This window comes from Hemitrygon akajei, chromosome 5 (assembly GCF_048418815.1).
Source record: "Hemitrygon akajei chromosome 5, sHemAka1.3, whole genome shotgun sequence".
NCBI lineage: Eukaryota > Metazoa > Chordata > Chondrichthyes > Myliobatiformes > Dasyatidae > Hemitrygon > Hemitrygon akajei.
Window position 1 is genome coordinate 90,106,636 of NC_133128.1, and position 23,947 is coordinate 90,130,582.

At 39.5% G+C, this 23,947-nt stretch overlaps 1 protein-coding gene across 9 annotated transcripts in view; it reads right to left on the reverse strand.

The window, feature by feature from the left end:
• Nucleotides 1-4,537: 4,537 nt before the first annotated feature.
• The window catches only part of akap11 (A kinase (PRKA) anchor protein 11), a 93,116-nt gene continuing 73,706 nt past the window's right edge, over nucleotides 4,538-23,947 (reverse strand). For 5 of the 9 annotated variants that reach the window (XM_073046001.1, XM_073046004.1, XM_073046002.1 and 2 more), the window contains 4 exons: nucleotides 19,047-19,130; nucleotides 14,002-14,048; nucleotides 11,324-11,484; nucleotides 4,538-8,045 (listed from right to left, as the gene is read on the reverse strand). In XM_073046001.1, coding sequence (XP_072902102.1) covers nucleotides 7,890-8,045; nucleotides 11,324-11,484; nucleotides 14,002-14,048; nucleotides 19,047-19,130 — 448 coding nt within the window. In that variant the 3' untranslated portion in view covers nucleotides 4,538-7,889. The other 4 variants (XM_073046006.1, XM_073046005.1, XR_012098978.1 and 1 more) reach the window with 4 other exon arrangements.

Consider the following 23,947-nt stretch of genomic DNA (forward strand, 5'->3'; position numbering starts at 1 on the left):
AATTCTGGACTGGGTGTTGTGTATGAATCAAAATTTTATTAGGGAGCTTAAGTTACCTTAGAAGGCAGTGATTATAATATGATAAAATTCATCCTGCAGTTTGAGAGTATCTGAAATCAGATATTACAGTGGAGTAAAGGGAATTACAGAGACATGAGAGAGGAGTTGCCAAAGTTGGTTGGAAGGAGACACTAACAGAGATGATGGCAGAACAACAATGGCTGAAGTTTCTGGGTGCAGGATAGATACATCCTTAAGAACATGTATTCTAAAGGCAGGATCATGCAACTGTGGCTGACAAGGGAAGTCAAGGACAAAATAAAAACAAGAGAAGGCATATGGATGTTCAGAAGGCCCTTGACAAGGTGCTACACACATGGCTGGTAAGGCAAGATAAGAGGCCACGGTATTACAGGAAAGATATTAGCATGGATAGAAGATTACTTGATTAGCAGGAGGCAAAGAGTGGGAATGAAGGGGGCCATTTCTGGTTGGCATCCAGAGACTAGTGGTGTTCAGTATTGGTACCGCAGCATAAAAGCCAGGACCAACAGGCTCCAGGACAGCTTCTTCCATCAGGCCATCAGACTGATTAACTCATGCTGATTTGAGTAATGTTACATTGCCTGTTCTATTTATTATAAATTACTATGATTGCACATTTAGATAGAGACATAAAGATTCTTACTCCTCATGTATGTGAAGGGTGTAAGAAATAAAGTCAATTCAATTTTTTTCATGTTCTATTGTCAATGATTTGTACGATGGAATTAATGGCTTTGTAGCCAAGTTTGTGGAGGGGCAGGTAGTGTTGAGGAAGCAGGGAGTCTGCAGGACAGACAGATTAGGAGAATGGGCAAAGAGGTGGCAGATTTAATATAGTGTCTGGAGATGTAGCAGGAACAAAGGGTTAGAGTATTTGCTAAAACGGGAGAAAATTCAGAAATCAGAGGTGCAAAGGGACTTGGGAGTCTTTGTGCGGGATTCCCTTAAGGTTAACTTGCAGGTTGAATCAGTCTTTCCATCGTGGCTGATTTATTATCCCTCTCGACCCTATTCTCCTGCCTTCTCCCTATTACCTTTGCCACCTTTACTAATCAAGAACCTCCACTTTAGATTTACCAATGACTTGGCCTCCACAGATTAACCACCCTCTAGCAGGAGATATCCCTCTTCATCTCTGTTCTAAAGACACATCCTACTATTCAGAGGCTGTGCCCTCTGGTCACTGTCTTTCCCCTAGTAGGATGACCCTCCCAACAGAATCCAAACTGGTTACTTATTATTAAGCAGAACAGTCTCTGAAGTACTCTGCACATTCCCTGTCTCCTGACCGTTACCTAGCTATCTGCCTCCTGGAACTTAGGGGTGACGACCTCCACTACAGCTCCCATCACTACATCATTTTCCCTTATGAGCCATAGGTCATCCAGCTGCAGCTCTAGCTCCCTAACATGGTTCATAAGGAGCTGCAGTTATTAGTCCTGATTGAGAACTTCACTTCAGTATTCACTAATGAGAGGGACCTTGACGATTATGAGGACAACACTGAACAGATTAATATACTGAAAAACGTCAAGGTTAAGAAAGAGTGTGTTGGAACATTTGAAAAACATTAGGATAGGTAAGACTCAGGGGCTGGATGGGATATACCCCAGATTACTACTTAAAACGAGGAAAGAGATTGCTGCACCTTTGGCAATGATCTTTGCTTCCTCAGGATTTAAGAAGCATTGATTGGGAACACCTTTTCTCTGGCAAATCCAGACATGTGGAGAGTTTTAAAGATCACCTGCACAGTGTACAGGAAAGATATGTTCCTGTTAGAAGGAAGGGCAGGGATAGAAAGATAAGAGAACCTTGGATGTCCAGAGAGGTGATGAATTTAGTCAGGAAGAAAAAGGAAAGTATTTAAAACTTCAGAAGTTAGGACCAAATGAAACACAAGTATAAAGAAGCCAGAAAAGAACCAAAGAAAGAATTAGTAAAGCCAGGAGGGTCCATGAAAATTCTTTGGCAAGAAGGATTAAGATGAATCCCAAGGCATCCTATACATACATCAAGAGCAAGAAGATAACTAGGGAGAGGGTGGGACCACTCAAGGATAAGGGGGAGGGAACATCTGCTTGGAGGTAGAGAATGTGAGTGAGGTACTTAATGAGTACTTTGCTTCAGTATTTACCAAGGATACAAAGGACTTGGAGATCAGTGCTGAGCGTATAAATCCATTAAGGCATATAGAGATCAAGGAGGCAGTGTTGGCCCTCCTAATGAGTATTAAGGTGGATAAGTCTCCAAAGTCAGATGGGAATTACCCCAGGTTATTGAAAGAGGCAAGAGACGAGATTGCTGGCCCTTTGACCAATACCTTCATATCCCCTCTCCACTGGCAAGTGGCTAATGTTGGCTATTTAAGAAGGGAACAAGGGAGAATCCTGGAACTATAGATCTGTGAGTCTCACATTGGTTGTAGGGAAATTCTTTGGGATAGGATATATGAGCATTTGGAAACCCATGGCCTATTTAGGGAGAGCCAGAATGGCTTTGTTTTTTGACGAGAGATTGATAAGGGCAGGGCAGTGGATGTTGTCTGCATGGATTTTAGCAAAGCACTTAAAAATGTCCCTCATGGGAGGCTAACCCAGAAGATTAAGATGCATGGAATCTGTGGCGTATTGACTGTTTGGATTCAGAACTGACTTGCACACAGAAGACATAGGTTGAAGGAACTTGTTCGGGTTGCAAGTCTGCAATTAGTGGAGTACTGCAGGGATCTGTGCTGGGACCTCTGCTGTTTGTCATGTATATAAATGATCTGGATGAAAATGTAGATGGGTGGGTTAGTAAATTTGCAGATGATACCAAGATTGGTGGAGTTGTGGATAGTGTAGAAGACTGGCCAAGAATACAGTACGACATAGATCAGTTGCAGGTATGGGCAGAGAAATGGCAGAGTTTAACCCAGATAAATAAGAGACGTTGGACTAAGGTAGGCAAATGCAAGGAGACAGTCACTGTTAAGGGCAAGATCTCAACAGTGTTGCTGAGCAGAGATCTTGGAATCCAAATTCATAGCTCCTTGAAAGTGGCTACATGGATCGATAGGGTGGTTGAGAAGGCTTATGGAATGCTTGCTTTGATTAGTTGAGGCATTGAGTTCAAAAGTCAAGAGGTTATGTTGCAACTTTATCATACTCTAGTTAGGCCACATCTGGAGTATCTAGAGTATTGCATACAGTTCTGGTCGCCCCACTTAGGAAGGATGTTGAGGCATTGCAGCAGGTGCAGAAGAGGTTAACCAGGATTCTGCCTGGTTTAGAGGACGTGCTATCATGAGAGGCTGGATAAACTTGGGCCATTTTCTCTGGCGAGTTGGAGACTGAGGGGAAAGCTGATATAGATTTACAAGTTTATGAGAGGCACAGACAGAGAGTACGTTCCCCAGGGTAGAAATGTATAATACCAGAGGTTATTCGTTGAAGGTGAGGGAGGGTTGTATTAAAAGGATGTGAAGGGTAAGTTTTTTCTGAGAGTGGTGGATCCTTGGAATGCACTGCCTGATATGGGTGATAAAGGCAAATAAATTGGAGGCTTTTAAGAGATGTTTGGATAGGCACATGGAAATACTGTAGGAAAATGGAGGGATATGGACACTGTGTAGGTTGGAGCGATTAGCATTTGGGTGTTTTTGATCTGCGTTTTAGCTGGTGCGGCACAACATTGTGGGCTACATGTCCTGTTCTATGTTCTAACAGCCGTGGAAGTTAATAGGGTGGTTAATTCAGAAGGTGTGTGGTGTATTCTTTATTAGTTGTGATTTGAGTTCAAGAGACATGAGGTAATACTGCAGCTCTGTAAACCTCTGAAAGGATGTGGAAGCTTTAGAAAGAGTGCTTAGATTTACCAGGATGCTGCTTGGATTAGAAAGCATGTCTTACGAGGAAAATTTGAGCGAACTAAGGCTTTTCTCTGTGGTGAGGAGGATGAAAGGTAACTTTATAGAGGTATAGAAGATGATTAACAGCCACAGATCGAGTGGACGGTCAGAAACTTTTTAATAAGGCAGACACATCGAAGGCACAGGATTTTTACACTTAGTGTGGTAGGTGCATGGAATGCACTGCCATGAGCAGTGGTAGGGACATGCAAGAGGTTCTTGGATTGGTACATGGATAAACTAAAACTGAAGGACTATTTAGGAGGGAAGGGTTAGATTGATCTTGGCATAGATTAAAAGGGCAACACAACATCATGGGCCAAAGAGCTTGTGTTTCATGTTCCAAGTGTTAAAGGGAAAATGGAGTCAAAATAAGACAGCATATGCCCATAGGAGGTGTGATGGGAATAATAAAATCCTTTTGTGAAACTGTAGAACTTGATGTTGAGTCTGTTTCATGCATGTAAAGATGAAATGTCTTGAAGTTTATTCAACTTTACTGGAACTGCAGAAGGCAGAGGACAGAATGAGGGGCTTGGACAATCTTCAGCATGGAAATCCCGAAAAGCCTTGAGCAAATAAAAACATGGACACACTGTAGATGATCTACCGTTTACTTTTTTAGCCAATGCTTAAGAAATAAACAGACATCAATAATAGTGCAAGTTGCAGCTTATAATCTGATAACAAATTTTACACTTGAAAGAACACCGGACACCAAATTGCTGTAAATTAATGAACTTCAATGCTCTATTTTTTTTGGCAAAATTCATATAAAGGATTAGGGATTACAAATATCAGACATCACACACTTGATATTTACCTTAGCATGTGAATTATGATGGAATTAACACTGCACAGTAGTAAAATAAGTACTAATAGAATAAGGTTAAATTTTAATATTTTCATTCGGTCATCAAAATGGCAACACCAATTACCACTGGAATAAAAACGGAGACTGGGGATGGAGGAACATGCACACACATAAAGTGACTGTGTAACCAAGAGCAAACCTTTCATTCAATTAGTCATTTGAATATACTAAAAGCACTGTGTTAAAGGATCCGGTGTTAAATAAAGTAGTTGTGGGGGGAGGGGGGGGACCTATTGGCTGCGTTAGTTTCAGAACTACATATTCAGCTACTCCATCAGCCTCCCTATCCATGGCTTGTTGAACAGCAGAGGGAAAAGCTGGTATACCCCAGCAAGTAACAGGTCACATTAGTGGGAAATCTTGGGCAGTGCCTTGTGAATTGTATACAAGTATTTAAATCTGCAATGACTATTCCTACTGCAGGTTATTAATGCAATATGCTGGGAATGCTACCAGCTTACAAAGCTGCATGCATACAATCAATGGTGTACTCTGGGAGGATAAGCTGGAAAAAATGACAGTGACATTGAAACGCACTGGTGTAAGGTGAAATCAAAGCAGATGTGACAAATACTGGCAATACCATGTAAGGAGCAGATAAAATTTGAAAACAAATTCAAAAGTTGGAATGATTATTAATCCTACAGGGAGAAAAGTGCTTCAGGACTTTCACTTGAAAAACACAGATTACTATCACAGAATGATTAAGGTGATTATGTGCATTATGTTAATAATTCTTCCAACAGCCATATTTCTGCAACTAAAGGCAGAAATTGGGTCAAGTTTCAAGATGTGTCTCACTGTGCAGCTAGTAAATAATCCTGCAACCCTCGCACTGAGTCCTGTTCCTGTATAATGGTCTGGTCCTTCCCATCCTAATCAGAAGCAACCTTGGATTTTCAATTCATAACCCAATATGCAGGCCGACATGATCTCCCTGCTGTCTTGTACAGTTCCTGCAGAAGATCAGCCTGTGAGAATTTAGTTCTTATAAGCTTATATCATACAAAATAGCAATATCCAGTGGCAAATTTTGTTTCTCTCAAAGACTAATTTGATTTACTTGCAGGATGTTAGTTAAAATGGATGTGTGGATCCATGTTAAATGGATTTTGCTGCTTTTGAACAAGTCTTTGCGTTGTCACATCCCGTTCATCACCAACAGGAGGACTGTATGGTTGTTCCTTGTGAAACTGGAGTATTGTGACTGTAGAGGGTGTGATTTCTGGAAAGAACTTGCTCAACTTTCCAATATCACAGTGCCCAGGTCACGCTATGCTGAACTCAGAGAGTAGTCTTAAAATTTTTTAATGTAATAAAGTACATCTTCTGCAGTTTTTGAATGTGTTGTAGCAAAATGTTTAACTGGGGAGGATTATGGAGTGATCAATGAGATTCTATATCAGCAAACAGACAAAAAAAAAATCTGTTCTATGTTCTAATAGACACACAAGATGATCGAAAAACCAAGAGCTATGTAGGTGGGAAGGGTTAGATTGATCTTAGAGTAGGTTAAAATGTTGGCACAACTCTGTGTTCTATATTTTATGTTCCAACAAACTGAGAGAAACCAAAGGGACAATCTTTGCAAGATTCCACATTGTAAACAGGGAGTACTGTGAACTGGACTTCCGGTACTGGGATCTTTCAAAACTGGTGTGCAGAGGGCAATTCTGAAACCTTGGTTCTAGAAAGGCTGCCCATGGTTCATCAGATTAGTCAGTGAACTTCTATTAGCAGCTGAACACCACATTAATAATTAGGCCAGAATAGTCATACTTGGATAGATATTGGCAATGTTTAGTGCAAATTACACTGCACAATGTTAACAAAACTAGCTCCCTCATGAGCACAAACCTCATATTTGTAATTGACATTTGCCTTCACTGTTAAAGCACCAGGTAGTGAAGGCCAGGAACCATTTTCAAGGTGAATCTTTCCTCACCAAACAATCTTTTGGAAATACTTTCTCCTTCAATTCTTCAACTGTCAGATTATTCTGTGGCTAGATACTGATAAATAGTGATATCAGTCTTTAAGAGTGTTGCAGGTGATAAAAGCTGGTGGGAGCTTTAAGGTCAATCTAAACAAAGAGCTTAATTTAAAGACTTTTTGAAGCATAATTTCTAAAGCTTCTTTGACACTGCAGATCTTCACATCATCTCACAGTAAGCTACAGTCAGAACCCAAAATCCAACCAGTGAAGTGCTACCATTTGTAAGTTAAATTTTGACTGCAACCTCAAAGTTAACATTTCAATGTCCAGAACTGAAAGAACTGATGTCAGAACTGAGACAGCAAGTGTAAAAATCCTGCAAGATTGGTCTTTAAAAAGAACAACTTTAAAAATAAAATTTAGTTGGAAGAACTCAATACTTTTGGGAAATTACATTATTCATCCTTTAACTGTTCACACAGTAGAGCGGGAAATTTGTTTATTTAGAGATACCGTGCAGGACAGGCCTTCAGCCCACTGAGCTGCACAGTCCGCCAATCCACTGATTTAACCTTAGCCTAATTACAGGATAATTTACCATGACCAATTAACCTATCAACCAGTACGTATTTGGACTGTAGGAAGAAACCCACTCTCACATGGAAGAACATACAAACTTTCTTACTGAAGACACTGAATTGAACTCCAATGCCCCCAGGTATAATAGCGTCGCATTAACCACTGCACTACCATGGCACTCTATCCTTTATAATTGCTCTGATTCTGTGGCTATGAGGTTGCAGAATTCCTGCTTCAATTTGCCTTGACAGAGTAGGCACAGCTTTGAGGAAAGCCAGCACATTTTGTTTATAATTGTTTAATTTGGTGATATATAGATATTATATCTATATATTATATACAATTTATATATATATATATATATACATAGTTTTGCCCTCATGTCAAAATTCTTTCTGTGTTTACAAGAAACTTTACTACCTGCCAAGCCAATCACCATAAAGAACACCAGCCTTCCAGTTATTTCTGTTAAGCAACCTGTACAGTTGGTGATACTTGGCTAGTGCAAAGCTGACAACCCTTCACACACTGACATTCATTGCTCTTTGCATATGGACAAGGTTTTATGTACTTTCCAGCAGCCAGTCAAAGAGAGGAGTGTGGTTGCAGTGAGCTCCAGCTGGGTCTTGCTCTCTCATGCTACAATATTTCAGCACGGCCTGAAGTAGGTCACAGATCTTCCAGTCCCTCATTTCCACTCTTTTCACCACTGCAAGAAACTAGAAAAATAGCCACACACCATGCAGATGAGTAAAGGGGTACAATCAAAGCCACACAAAAATGCAGAAAGCTATTAGGGTATGGGCTTCTTGGGTACTCCACCACAACTTTCAGATCCTTGCCCAAGATGCACAACATCTTGATGAAGAAATATATTGCTGTTGCTTCACTAACACTTTTAAATCCTGGAACCAACAGCCCAAGTTTGCTGTGGGAGCACTGAAGTGGTTCAAGATGGTGGCTTGCCAGCAACTTCTAAAGGACAATTAGACTGTAAATACTGGCACTGCCAGCATATCTTGTACCCCGATAAATTAATATTAATAAAACATGCTGGTTAACCAGTTCTGTAATGTAACATTTGCATTAATTTGACAAGAGGTTAGACACCGGGATATAGTAGGAGAGAGGGAAGACAAGATACATAATAAACCAGGAGGAAGGACAACCATCAAGTTGAATCAACTTGTATAATCCTAATCCTACCTCAGTAATGGAACATCATTGATCCCCTCTTGCACTAGCATGGACTTGTCACTGCTTCTTTGTTCTTTAGTGTCTTGTTTTGCAGTTTTCTTTTATTCATTGTCTGGTATAAATTTTGTAAACGTTTTGTGCATTAACTAAACCCATATGCTTGTGATGCTGCTGCAAGTTAGTTTTTCATCACACCTGCACCTCACTGTAGTTGTACATATGACAATAAACTTGACTTGGTAGCATCGTGAGGAATTGTACAGGAAAACAGTAATGATCAGAAGGAACCAGTATGCATGGTGTGTTAGTGCAAGCTTGAGAAGCTACAGTCACCACATGGGTTGAATATAGTGGCATTATAATGGAGACCTTGTTTAAACATGGTCTGATGTAGGAGCTAAAGATTCTGTATTCAGGAGTGATATGGAACAAAACAAAAAAACAATGGTTAGTAGTTCTGAAGGAGATCATAGCTCCACAAAGGAACAAATTAGTATGGTTAAACTGGAATTTTCTTTTGATGTTTAGTGTAAATTGCTGAATAGCAAGAAAATAACAGAGCACCTAATCCATGGTAAATGTAATAAAAATTGCGTAGTGATAAAGGAAGAGTTCAATTACCCAATATAAATGTTAATTATATTAATTATGATTATATTTAAGTAACTATTTAAACAGGAAGGAGGATGAAGAAGAAGAATTATGTCCCTCTAATCTGATTGCCACATCAGAGAAAATAATCAACCCGTGTTTACTTTAATAAATTCCTTACTCATTTTAACTACTACAGTTTGATTACCTGAACACCTCAAAAGAAAGAAAATACAAATCTGTTTCATGTGATCCTTCCTGCTTAATCTACTGTTAAGCTCTGGTAATCTCTACCTATTTAAGGTTAATCTATCTTTAAGGTACAACATCCACAAAATTATAATGGTGCAGAAAGGGTCTGCCCAAGATTTTGAGTCTTTAGCTCCTCACTTTGGATTTCTAACCCCATTGGGATAAGGCACAACAATTCATTTACTTCCTGATTACTTCTCTAACTGTGCACTGGCTTTGAACGATTTCTGCAGTGGATTCCCTTTGCATGACATTTGTACTAGTCCCAATAGTGATGCTCTCATTCAGCGGCTGAAAAGAAACTCTTTACTCTTCCACTCAATAAAAAAAAATAACATATGGCTAATCTCACAATTTTTAGAATATTTATCAGTGAATAGAGATCTGTAATTCCAAGTCTGCTGTAACATTAGTCATACTTTGTTTTTTAATTAAGTGACTGATGGAGTAAAGAGTTTCTTTTGAGTCACTTGTATGGATCCATGGAAGGAATCTCTTGTCTCCTTCTGATTAGCAAAGGAATCCTCATCTGTGCTCTCAGTTTCTTACCTCCTAGCTACTAGCTAATTCACAGTACAATGTTGCCCCAATTCCATTTCTCATATCTTGCTGATCTAATAACCCTGATAAGCGTCCTCTGGAATTTTTTTATGGTAACTTCCATAAACACTTCCTTTTGCTACGTTGGTGGTTTTCTCAGAACATTCAAGCATGCTGGGATGATAAACCTACTGTTCACAACATTACATTGACATTCTTTGATTAACTAATACTAGTCCAGTGCCTCTCATAACAGATTCAAACAACATTCCAATAATGGGCAATATACTAAGTTGACAGTAATCTGGTTCCTCTCTCCCTCCATGATTAAATAATGGCTTACTCTTATACATGCCAATTAGATATTTGTGCCCTATAACTACACCTACTGTAATTCACTTAAGTTGTTAAGACAAATACTGATGCTCGATTTTAAGTGCTGATTTTCAACTTTTTCCACAACAAATTTCGTGACATATACAAGTGATAATAAACCAGATTCTGATTATTTCACAGATTTCTCCATTTATTTTGCTTTCATTTTACTGATGATATTTGACCTTCTTCCTTCAGTGTGAAAATGGATAAGCATACTCATCTATTTTCTTCATGTCCATTTTGCTTTTGCCCACAGCCATTTTTAAATAGTACCATATGCTGCTTTAGGACTATCTGTTAACATACATAGAACAATACAGCATGTGAACAGGCCCTTCATACTACGTTTGCATCAACTAGGATTCCAATCCAAACTGATCCCATTTACCTGTATATTATCCACATTTCCCCATTCTCTGTATGCTCATGTGTCTGTCTAAACATTGCTATTGTGCTTTCATAACCTCTCTGGCAGCATGTTCCAGACAACTACCACTTTCCATCTTGCCTTGTAAATCTCTTTTTAACCATCGCTCACCTCACCTTATGACCTCTCATATTTAATAGTTCTACCATGAGGAAAAAGACTATCTATACCCCTCAATTTTATATACTTCCATCAGGTTGGCCCCCAGTCTCCAACACTCCAGAGAAAACAATCCAAATCTCTTCTTAAAGCTAATGCATTCTAATCCCCAATGAAGCTCTTCCGCACTCTCTCCAAAGCTTCCACATCTTTTGTGTGATCCAGTGACTAGAAATGCACACAGTAATCCAAATGTGGCCTTTTATACAACTGCAAAATGTTACCTTCTATTTCAAAGGACACATGTTATGACAGAGATGTAACAGCTATTAATTCTGGAGTAACTGGATAGGAACTGATGACTTTAGTCAGAGCAGGATGAATAGCCATTAGATGCTTTGCTGGGGTGAAATTGAGTGGAGATCTGTTTCACTAACAACAACAAATTAAAATTAAAAAATAACAGTGCAGAGCAACTAAATGCCTTCTCAGTAATTTTTTGCACATACTTACATTCAATAGTTCATCTTCAAAAGATTCTTTGAAATAAACCAAATGTATTTGAAACTGTGAAGCTGCTATCCACTGCAACAACATTCGCAGCTGAGGATCAAGGTTACTGGGTTCCAGGTCCACGTTTAGAATCAGTAATGTCTCCTTTGCCAATATCAGACCTTCCAATGGGAAAAGAGTGATCATAGTGCAGATTTGTGTTATTCATTGAGAGACTAACATTATTACTATATAGAGAAACTGCTCTTTCAAGATAGAAAAAAAATGATAATACTACAAAACCCAAAAGAGAGGATAGGGTAGATCAGTTCAGCAGACTCAACAGAACTGCTGTATATTTCCAACTGTTTCCCATTATACTTTAGATTTATGATTCTCAAAGGCATTTTTACCTTCTGTTATAATGTTGAGCAGTGACAAGGCAGTTAACAACCTAGTAATTATCTCACTCGAAATCAAATGTCTACACTGGAAACATTCAGGTAAAATGCCTTCTAGAGGGTTGTGGATCTACAGAAGAGAAACATGGTGACATTTAAGTGCCAGGATGTGACAGTTAGTAACCTGCAGTGTTGACACTGATGGATTTTGCAGAGCCTATCAATACCCCCTCTCAAATTCTACCATTCACGTACATGTGGATTAAGTTACAGTCACAAATTAACATACCAACCTGAGTGTCTTTGGACATGGGAGGCAATGGGAACACCTGAAGGAAACCCAGTCATAGGGAGAAGGTGCAAACTCCACACAGACAGAATTGGGGGAAGGGGATTTCAGAAATAAATTCTAGATATGAGGCAGCAGGTCTAGGTCTAACCCCCCTGCCTCACCCTCCAGTTTTGGCACAGTATATATTTCTTTGCACACTTTGAAGATTGCAGTATTTCCTTCCTTAATGTTGAAGCAGAATGGTCCCTCTATTTCGCTGGTGGCAGCACAGCTGCAACTCCAATGAAAGAACTCAAACCACCGTCCCTTGACACTCAATGGCATTACATTTCCAAGTCCTCCAACATCATGAGGAAGGAGAGTTTATAGGTAACCAGAAACTGAACTGAGTTTTCACATAAAATCTCTAAGGCTGTGTCCACACTAGACCGGATAACTTTGAAAAAGCTGGATTCATGTAAGAACGATAGGCGTCCACACCAAGTATTTTTGAAAATACCTCTGTCCACATTAAAAAGGGTATTTGGGCAAATTTCCTCCTACTGGGCATGCACAGGACACATCTACAGAAAACAAGCAACATGTTTGGTGTCGAATCTCACTGTGAAAGTGCGTGTTTGTGCAGTTACAGACTAAAAATGCTTAAAAGGAAATTGCCAAATGACAGACAGTTGTTGGCTCTCGCATAGGAGGACTTAAAACTAAAAAAACAAATACTGAAGTGTATGGAGACAACTGACAGGGAGTTCACGGACAGTATGAACCAGCTGATGACGAATATTGAAAAACTGACTAACTCTGTTGCATTAATAAAGCACCTTGTTAAATGTATAAAACATGTCTGCATCAGTGTTATCTTGTATTTCCATACAATGTTACACATCTATTGTCAGAGAAGTACTTGCATACAAGCAAGGACAGAAAACAGGGCAAAGTGAGTATATTTATTTATTCAGTAAGTTATGGGTCAAAATATTTGGTGAGTACATTTTTAACTCCTCTGGCTTCAGTCTCGTTGTCTGTTCTGAAATTGTTAGGCTGTGTGGAGGGTTGCGTTCAAGAAAACAATGTAATGCCGTGCTGCCGCCACTATCTGTTCCGGCACGTCATGACAGCATTTCTAGAAATCTCCAGTTACCCTGTCCACACTGCTTTGCCCAAGTAGCATTATCAAATTTACATACTCTAGAGGGCGTTTCAGAAAAGCTCTGTTTTTAGGGGGAGGAAAACACTGCTTCAGTGTGGATGGAGGGTCAAAACGAAGAGAAAAAGCTTCGATTATGGATATATCCAGTCTAGAGTGGATGTAGCCTAAGATTACTTTACAGTCCTACCTCTCAGGAAATACTGCAGGAATTGCAGACAAGTTTGACTTTTATTGATGCCATGCTTCACAGAGTGGCAGGAAAAATAATTATTGTACATATTGGTGGACCATATGTTCCAGCATCAACTCTGATCTAAATCTTTGCTTAATATCTGATGCTGAACAGTATATGAACACTCAGGGATGCATTGGCAAAACAAAGGTGATATACAGAGCAACTATACACTGAAGTCTACACACTAAAGGGTCTCACACAAGACAAAATACAATGATCCATAGATAGTAACAAATCCTCTACAGAAAGTGAACTAGTACATAGCTAAGTGGCAACCAAAAGTTAACTGAGTATATGGACAAAGGGTCACCAAAAAGGATAAATGCCAAAAGTGACTGGTGCTGTATTAGCTGCATTAAAAATGTTCTATGAATCTTTAGATTTGGCTTGTGCTATGTGCTTTATTTACGTGAAATAAAATAATTAGCTACACCCAAAGACTCAGGTAGAATTAACAACCTTGGAATTAGTAGTTTACATGGAAGATCAGCCTATATTCATTATTTAAATCTGGGCTTCAGAACTTGAACAGGGCCTGTCAGATCTTCAGTTTATTGTTATCATCATCCCCAGTACTAAGTGGGTATTACTATTTAAAGATTTAAGTGTAAATTCATACTCTACCTTCAGAAACTTCTGGCACTTCCTCCTCTTTATCTTCACTATTATCGCTACAGTCATCAAAAAGAAATCATTAGGCCTTCCTTTAAAACTGATTTAACACAAACTAGTTATTGCTCACTTTAAAACACAAAAAATAAAACTAATTATAAAGTTAAGTGTAAAGATGTATGCACTACAATTAAATTCTGAATACTTCTCATGCCATTTCACTGTTGCCAGTTTTTTTTAATCTACAGAATGATAACCTTAAGACCCTAAGATATAGAGACAGAAGTAGGCCATTTGGCCCATCAAGTCTGCTCCACCATTCATTCATGGGCTGATCCAATTCTTAAAGTCATCCCTGCTACCCTGCCTTCTCCCCATACTCTTTGATGCCTTGGCTAATCAAGAACCTATCTACCTCTGCCTTAAATACGCCCACTGACTTGGCCTCCACAGCCGCTCGTGGCAGAAAATTCCACAGATTTACCACCCTCTGATTGAAGTAATTTCTCCACATCTCAGTTCTAAATGGACGTCCTTCAATCCTGAAGTCATGCTTTACTATCCTCGACTCCCCTAGCATAGGAAATAACTTTGCCATATCTCATCTGTTCAGGCCTTTTAACATTCAGAATGTTTCTATGAGATTCCCCCTCATTAACCTGAACTCCAGGGAATACAGCCCAAGAGCTGCCAGACATTCCTCATACGGTAACCCTTTCATTCCTGGAATCATTCTTGTGAATCTTCTCTGAACCCTCTCCAATGTCAGTATATCCTTTCTAAAATAAGGAGCCCAAAACTGCACACAATACTCCAAGTGTGGTCTCACGTGTGCCTTATAGAGCCTCAACATCACATCCCTGCTCTTATATTCTATACTTCTACAAATGAATACCAACACTGTATTCGCCTTCTTCACCACCAACTTAACCTAAAGGTTAACCTTTAGGTTATCCTGCACAAGGACTCCCAAGTCCCTTTGCATCTCTGCATTTTGAATTATCTCCCCATCTAAATAATAGTCTGCCCATTTATTTCTTCCACCAAAGTGCAAGACCATATACTTTCCACCATTGTATTTCATTTGCCACTTCTTTCCCCTAAACTATCTAAGGCTCTCTGTTCCCTCAACATTACCCACTCCTCCACCTACCTTTGTATCATCAGCAAACTTAGCCACAAGTCCAAATCATCGACATACATTGTAAAAAGCAGTGGTCTCAACACAGACCCCTGTGGAACTCCACTGGTAACCAGCAGCCAGCCAAAATAGGATCCCGTTATTCCCACTATCTGTTTTTGGCCGATCAGCCAATGCTCCACCCATGCTAGTAACTTTCCTGTAATCCCATGGGCTCTTATCTTGCTAAGCAGCCTCATGTGCGGCAACTTGTCAAAGGCCTTCTGAAAATCCAAGTATACCACGTCTACTGCATTTCCTTTGTCTACCCTGCTTGTAATTTCTTCAAAAAATTGCAGTAGGTTAGTCCTCTCAGGAAACCATGCTGGCTTTGGCCTATCTTGTCATGTGCCTCCAGGTACTCTGTAATCTCATCCCTAACAATCGATTCCAACAACTTCCCAACCACTAATGTCAGGCTAACAGGTCTATAGTTTCCTTTCTGCTGCCTCCCACGCTTCTTAAATAGTGGAGTTACATCTGCAATTTTCCAGTCATCCGGTACAATGCCAGGATCTACCGATTCCTGAAAGATCATTGTTAATGCCTCTGCAATCTCTCCAGCTACTTCCTTCAGAAACCAAGGGTGCATTCCATCAGGTCCAGGAGATTTATCCACCCCCAGACCATTAAGCTTCCTGAGCAGTTTCTCAGTCATAATTTTCACTACACATACTTCACTTCTCTGATACACTTGGATGTCTGGTATACTGCTGATGTCTTCCACTGTGACAACTGATACAAAATATGCATTCAGTTCCTCTGTCATCTGTGTCCCTCATTGCAAAATCTCTAGCATCATTTTCTATTGGTCCTATATGCACCCTCAACTGTCTTTATCCTTTATATTCTTAAAAAAGCTTTTAGTATCTTCTTTGATATTAGTCACAAGCTTCATTTCATAATTCATCTTTTCCTTCCTAATGACCTTCTTAGTTTCCTTCTGCAAGTTTTTAAAAGTTCCCTAATCCTCTATCTTCCCTCTAGCTCTGGCTTCCTTGTATGCCCTCTCTTTTGCTTTTACTTTGGCTCTGACTTCACTTGTCAGCCACAGCAGTGTCCTTCTTCCATTCAAAAATATCTTCTTATTTGGAATGTGTCTGTCTTGCACTTTCCTCATCTTTCTCAGAAACTCCAGCCATTGCCGCTCTGCTGTCCTTCCTGCTAGTGTCCCTTTCCAGTCAACCTTGGCCAGTTCACTTCTCGTGCCATTGTAATTTCCTTTATTCCACTGAAATACCGACACACTGAAATTTAATTTCTCCTTCTCAAATTTCAAAGTTAACTGGATCATATTGTGATCACTGTTCCCTAAGGGTTCCTTAACCTTAAGCTCTCTTATCACCTCCAGATCATTGCACATCACCCAATCCAGCACAGCCAATCCCCTAGTGGGCTCAACAACAAGCCATTCATTAGACATTCTACAAACTCTCTCTCTTGAGGTCCTGTACTGGCCTGGTTTTCCCAATCTACTTTCATGTTAAAATCTCCAACGATTATCATGACATTGCCTTTCTGACACAACTTTTCTATCTCCTGCTGTAATTTGTAATCCACATCCCGGCTGCTGATTGAAGACCTGTATACAATTTATATTAGGGTCTTTTTACACTTGCCATTTCTTAACTCAACCCATAGAGACTCTACACCTTCCAATCCTATGTCATCCCTTTCAAATAATTTAATATTATTTCTCATACACATGGCCAAACCACCCACCCCCCCCCCCCCCGCCTACTAACTTATCTTTCCAATACACTGTATATCCTTGGACGTTCAGCTCAACCTTATAGCCAAGTTTCAGATATGGCCACAACGTCATACATGCCAATCTGTAGCTGAATTTCAAGATCATTCAATTTATTTCTTATGCTGCGTGCAATCAAATACAACACTTTCAGTACATTTACAGCATTCTGTTTTAACTGCACCATGCTTCTATTGCCCTGCAACTCATCCCATCGGCTGTGATTATGCCTCATCTCCTGCCTGTCCTTTCTATCATCTCTGTTGCATGCTATCTCTGATTTATTTCTGTTTTCTCCTTCCTCAACCCTATCCCTCCGGTTCCCATTCCCCTGCCAAATTAGTTTAAGGCCTCCCTAACAGCTCTATTAAACCTGCGTGCTAGGATATTGGACCCCTTTGGGTTCAGGTGTAACCCATTCTTTCTGTACAGGTTGTACCTCCCCCAGAAGATGTCCGCATGATCCAGGAACCAAAAGCCCTGCCCCCTACACCAGTCACTCAGCTATGCAGTAATATGCCTGATCATGCTATTCTTATGTTCGTTAGCATGTGGCACAGACAGTAATCCTGAGATTACTATCCTGGAGGTCCTGATTTTCAGCTTCCTACCCAACTCCCTGAATTCTCTCTTTAGGACCTCCTCCTCTTTTCTACCTATGTCATTGGTACCAACGTGTACCAAGACTTCTGGCTTTTCACCCTCTCCCTTCAGAATACTCTGCACCCGATCCAAGACATCCTGTACCCTGTAACCTTCTACACCACAACACCTCCATTCACCAATTTCCCTTGCCAGGGACAGACTCATAAAGACCATGAAGTAGCACAGCTTAATTCATTTAAGAGGAAGATATTTGACTCTACAACCTCTCCTCTAGCTGCCACAAGATCATTTGTGAGACTCATTAAAGCTTCTGTCCATCTCTAAATAAACATTTTGTAAAAACATTAAAATGATCACCACCTTGCACAACTTATTTGACTTACGCTTGGCAAGGCAACATCTTGGAGATTTTCCTATTTTGCTGTTCCTATCAATGCAGGCACAGACTACCACAGATCACATTGGATTAAGTATCCAATAAATGTACTCATCATTTTCGGTACTCTGAGCCCCGAAAGGTGAGTGACATTGGGCCAGATTTCATAATAACACTAGAGAGGCTTTTAGCATTCACTGTAATTATGAAGTAAATCAGATAAAAGCAGAAGAGCTGAGGTTTCCTGTTCCTCCACAGGGTGCTGTTGTATTCCCCAGGAATCACTTCAATACTGAAAGAGCAAATGAGCTCAGGCAGACAGTTGGGATGGACAAGTTGAGCCAGAGGGCCTACTTCCATTCTGTACAACTCTATAAATAACTGCAATGTCGTAAAGTTGTTGTAAACATTTACTGGAAAATTCACAGTGAGGACTGGAACCAATGGAAAACAAGTAAGGTTTAATGCACTGATTAAACTAAAAGCGGCAGTGATTAAGCCTACAGGATAACCCAAGGCACTATTACAACTCAGGATCCTTTAATAGAATTGAAACATCAAGGATTGCACCTGAGAAAAGCATTCTCCAGTAAGCCACATATACATTATATACAACTGCTATTTTGTGTTCAAATTCATCTGCCCTGGGTTGCTTATGGTGTTGAAATAGGATTACGACCATGGTTCAATACTCTCACATGGTTCCCCTTGGTTACCCAAACTAGCTGTAAAAACCCCAACTTAGTATAACAATTAAAACTATATTCCTTATTTAGCTCTCTCACAGTTCACATCATGATAATTAAACCCTGAGCCAGAAGATATGAAATACCATGAGAAGTACTACAGGAGGAATCGAATGGAGTACACAGTACGTCTCTTCAAACAATCAAGCAGAAATGCACTGAGAAATAAAGCAACCAGATTAAGACAATTTCGTTGGAGGATATTAAGATCAAAAAATAATCTTTAGAAGTTGTACCACATTTTGAATTTACATGCATTTAAGTCAAAGACATATCTGCAGATCTTTCATTGTTTGCACATGCAATAAAAGTGTGTTACTTCCAAAGCCATGCTCACATGCAGCCAGTGAAGTTTCCTAACTCAAACTAGGTTTCTTGATTTTTAAGGTCGTGACCAACCTCTCGGATGGTGGAAAGGATATATTCTCCTCATATATATCTCCTTCTAACCCCAGACTGCTCCAGCTACTGCTGTTGCCATTACTGCCAGAAAGGAAAAGAAATGCTGTGGATATTAATGACTTAATATAGTTTCACATTCGCACCCTTCTCATCATCATCATATAGTCAAAATACATATTATCTAGAACACAAAGAGATGATGCAATTTCCATAGTTCTGTACCCATATTCAATACAGGAGGTTTCATATGCTTCAAGAATTCAAGTTGCAAGTTCCTACAGCATCATTATTTTTTTACAGAAAGCAGCTTTGGCTATCTTTGACACGAAGGGGCAAACTCAAGAGGCTTAGCTGCCAGCATGAATCTTCATTTGCAGGGAGAGTGGAGTGGTCTGAAATCATACTGGCTCATCTACCCCTTTCACTGGGTCCCCTCTTCACCTCCCTCATTTGATTCCATGCTCCATCTCCCTCTCCTATCAGATACCATCATCTGCAGCCCTTTGTCATCTCCAGCTGCCACTTCCCAGCCTCTGTCACCATTTCCACTCCCCCTGATCACCTCTCCTCCACCTATCAGCTACTAGCTCTTGCTCCTTTCACCTCTTACACTGACCATCTCCCTTCTACCTTTCACTCCATATGAAGCTCTCAACTTGAAACATCAACTGTCATTTTCCTCCATAGATGCAGCCTGACCTGCTGAGTTCTTCCAGCTTTTATTGTGTGGTTCACTTGCTCCTGAATCTTGATGTTCCAATATCTGGCCAGTAAAGTTAGTACATTTGATATCATTGTCCAGGCTTTCTTTCACAGAAAATGGTCAACCTTTGACTAACGTTATGCACCAGTCCTGGAGTTCCAAAAGCAAGACCACAAATAACAGATGCTTATGGAGTTACATCATTCAAAAGAAAAGCTGCAGAGTTTTAACTCTCCATAAGTATTAAAGATATAGACTAAATGTGCTAAAATTTAAATTCTAACTATTAACTTTATAGATCTTACAGAGAGGATAAAAGAGATTAAACAACTTTTGTTTACATTATCTAATAAAAGGCAATGTTGCAGATGATGGAAATGAGAAATGAAAACAAAATGCTAGAATTACACAACAGATTAGGCAGCATCTGTGGAGTAAAGAAACTGTGCTGGTTGTGCTGAGATCTCAAACTTGTGTCTTTCACAATCCCTATGTACAGTGGTGCTAGAAAGTTTGTGAACCCTTTAGAATTTTCTCTATTTCTGCATAAATATGACCTAAAATATGATCAGATCCTCTTGCAAGTCCTAAAACTAGATAAAGAGAACCCAATAAAAATAAACAAAAAACATTATACTTATTAATTTATTTATTGAGAAAATGATCCATTATTACACGTATTTGTTGGAATGAGTATGTGAACCTCTAGGATTATCAGTTCATTTAAAGGGGTAATTACAGTCATGTGTTCAATCAATGGGATGACAATCAGGTGTGAATGTGGGAGGCCCAGCCCTGTTTAAAAAACATAAACCTGGCTATTCACTTTCAAAGTCTGATCTTCACCATACAGGTGTGTGCCATGCCTCCATCAAAGGAGATTTCTAAAGACCTCAGGATAAAAAAGTCATTGATGCTCACCAGGCTGGAAAAGGAAACAAAACCATTTCTAAAGAGGTTGGGCTCTACCAATCCATTGTCAGGCAGATGGTGTATAAATGTAGGAAATCCAACACTGTTGTTACTCTCCTCAGGAGTGGTTGGCCAACAAAAATCACTCCAAGAATAAGGTGTGTAATATTCCAGGTCACAATGAACCCCAGGGTAACATCTAAGGAACTACAGGCCTCCCTTGCATCAGCTAACGTCAGTGAACAATGGTTTACATGGCAAGATTGCAAGAAGAAAGGCACTACTCTCCAAGAACATTGCTGCCTGTCTAATATTTGCTAAAGACCATATGGATAAGCCAGAAGGCCATTGGAAGAATGTTCTGTGAATAGACGAGTCCAAAATAGGACTTCCTAACCTTAAATGAGAAATGTTATGTTGGCTAAAAGCAAGCACTGCATTCCAGCATAAGAACTCATCCCTTCTGTGAAACAGACAGACAGACATACTTTATTGATCCCAAGGGAAACTGGGTTTTGTTACAGCTGCGCCAACTAAGAATAGTGTAGAAATATAGCAATATAAAACCATAAATAATTAAATAATAATAAGTTAATTATGCCAAGTGGAAATAAGTCCAGGACCAGCCTATTGGCTCAGGGTGTCTGACACTCCGAGGGAGGAGTTGTAAAGTTGTAAACGTGGTGGTGGCAGTGTCATAGTCTGGGCCCGCTTTGCTGCCTTAATCAGGACAACTCGCATCTTTGATGGAAATAAGAATTCTGAATTGTACCAGCAAATTCTACAGGAAAATGTCAGGGTATCTAGCTGTGAACTGAAGCTCAAAGAGAAAGTGGGTCATGCAGCAAAACAATGACCCTAAACACACAAGTCAGTCTACCAAAGAATGGTTAAAGCAGAAGAAATTTCATGTTTAGGAATAATCAAGTCAAAGTCCTCACCTTAAACCTATAGAAATGTTGTTGTATACCCTGGAACAAGCTGTTCATGCATGACAGCCCACCAACATTCCAGAGGTAAAGCAGTTTTGTAAAGAGGAATAGCCTAAAATTCCTCCAACCCGACATGTAGGACTGACCAGAAATGCTTGGTTGAAGTTATTGCTGTAAAAGGGGGTCACACTAGTTACAGAAAGCAAAGGTTCACACACTTTTCCAACAAAAGCATGTAATATTCGATCATTTTTATCAATAAAAATAAATGAAAAAGTACAATTTTATGTTATTTGTTTAATTGGGTTCTCTTTATCAAGTTTTAGGAATTACGTTAAGATCTGATCACATTTAGGTCATATTTATGTAGAAATAGAGAAAAGTCTAAAGGGTTCACAAACTTTCTAGCACTATTGTACCTGTATTTATCTGAACTAGATGCAGAGCACTTAACTCCACTGACCCTATGTACCCTGAGATCCAGTGGCATTGTCTGGACGCTGTCTGGTCCACAGAGGAGAATTGTATTATGGAAGGCCTACCAAGAAATGCTCCCAACACCTTTGACAGCCAGAAGAACTGGGGTCTTCTTTCATTGGTGTTAATGGGTTATATATGTTTCTGAAGTTTGGTGGTAATTCAAAACTACTAAAAGTTTGGCAAATAATTTTTAGAAAGTTAAACTCATTGATAAATACAAAACATGAATTATAAAATACAAAACCACTTAGAAATAACCAATAGAAAACAAAATACATAGCTTAAGTAAGTTGCCTCTTACAATTCTCACAAAAAATTATGGGGTTTTGATCATGGCCTGGGATCTAGGTGGCCATTTCTCTGTTTGATGCAGGAGAATTCCAGCTGGAATGGACAGGACTCCATTCAAAGTCCAAGAGCAGAGACACCTGACACATCAGGACATTGAATCTGTTAATATTTCTTGGAATTGTGTTTTTCCAGGATTTAAAATGTAAGAACCAGTGGCATCTATCCTCTGACATCCTGAACTAGTAACAATTTTATTTTTTACCCCAAAGTTATAAGACTATTGAATGTACCTCTTGTATAATAAGATGGATTTTGACCTCACAAAACAGGACCTTGCACCTTAATGACTGCCTGCATTGCTCTTCCTCTGAAACGGTAACATTATATTATACACGCCATTATTGTTTTCTCTTCTACTAACTTGTTATACTGATGTGGTGAAATCCTCTGTATGGATGGCATGCAAAACAATGTTTTCATTGCATCGCAGAACATGTTACCTTTCACCCTTTAACTCCCCAGTAAACAAGCTTCCACTCAAACACTGTCCTGTATTATTAAACACGCTCAAAGAAGGGTGACTGATTAGTTTGTTCGCATATATAATGGCTGGGATGGAAATGATCTTTTGCTTTTAAGGACAAATTGACCACCTTACTTCTCAGAACCAAATCAAAAATATGTTATGTCTGTGTTCTGAGGCTAAACAGTTACCTGTACTTCAGAGAATTTGGGTCAATGACAAACAGTAGTTTGTATATAAGTACCAATACACAGACTTTGATAGGACTCACATATACTAAAGGGCTTGAAAAGATGACACGTTCACTTTCAATGGTTGAAAGCCAGCCACTCTCTGGACACAGCCAGCAACATTCGGCCCATTGTTCCTGTTTCTCTTCCATAAATGCTTGGTGGCTGCTAGGTATTGCCACTATTTTATACTTATATATTGCATAATCACACATAATTTTTGTTTTGCTCTTTCTGGAAGGCAAACTTTATAACTCTAACATTCCTAAATTCTACCATAATACCACAAAATTAGATGTCCAATAATAACAAATAGTTACCTTGCGCAGAGTGCTACTGGGTATGTTAACTGGGTATAGATTTCTACATGACTGCCGATGCATAATTTTCAATGTACTACAGCTAGGCTTGCTGACAGAAGTCAGCACTTACTATCTACTTGGCAAACAAAAACTGGACGTAAATCAACTACTCTCTGGTTAGTTCAGGATCCAAAACACTGGACTAAAGCTAGAAATCACTATTACTAACAGGCATACAAAACCTCTCATTAGTTTTATGTAACATCCAATTTACATTTCAGAATTTCTGAAATAACTATGAGTGAGTTTTAAGGAGTGACAAACAGGATGATTAGGGTATGCAACAAGATGGATTTAAAGAAACTACCTTACCTGCAGGGGAGTCCAAACTTGGGAGGATGCCCATAAAATTAGACTGAACCTGTTTTGTGAGTGCAATCAGGAAAAGTGCTTGGAAATCTGGCACTGTCACTTCCAAAAAGCTGTTAGCAAATTGAAAGTGTAAAGACTAAGACTGCTGCAATT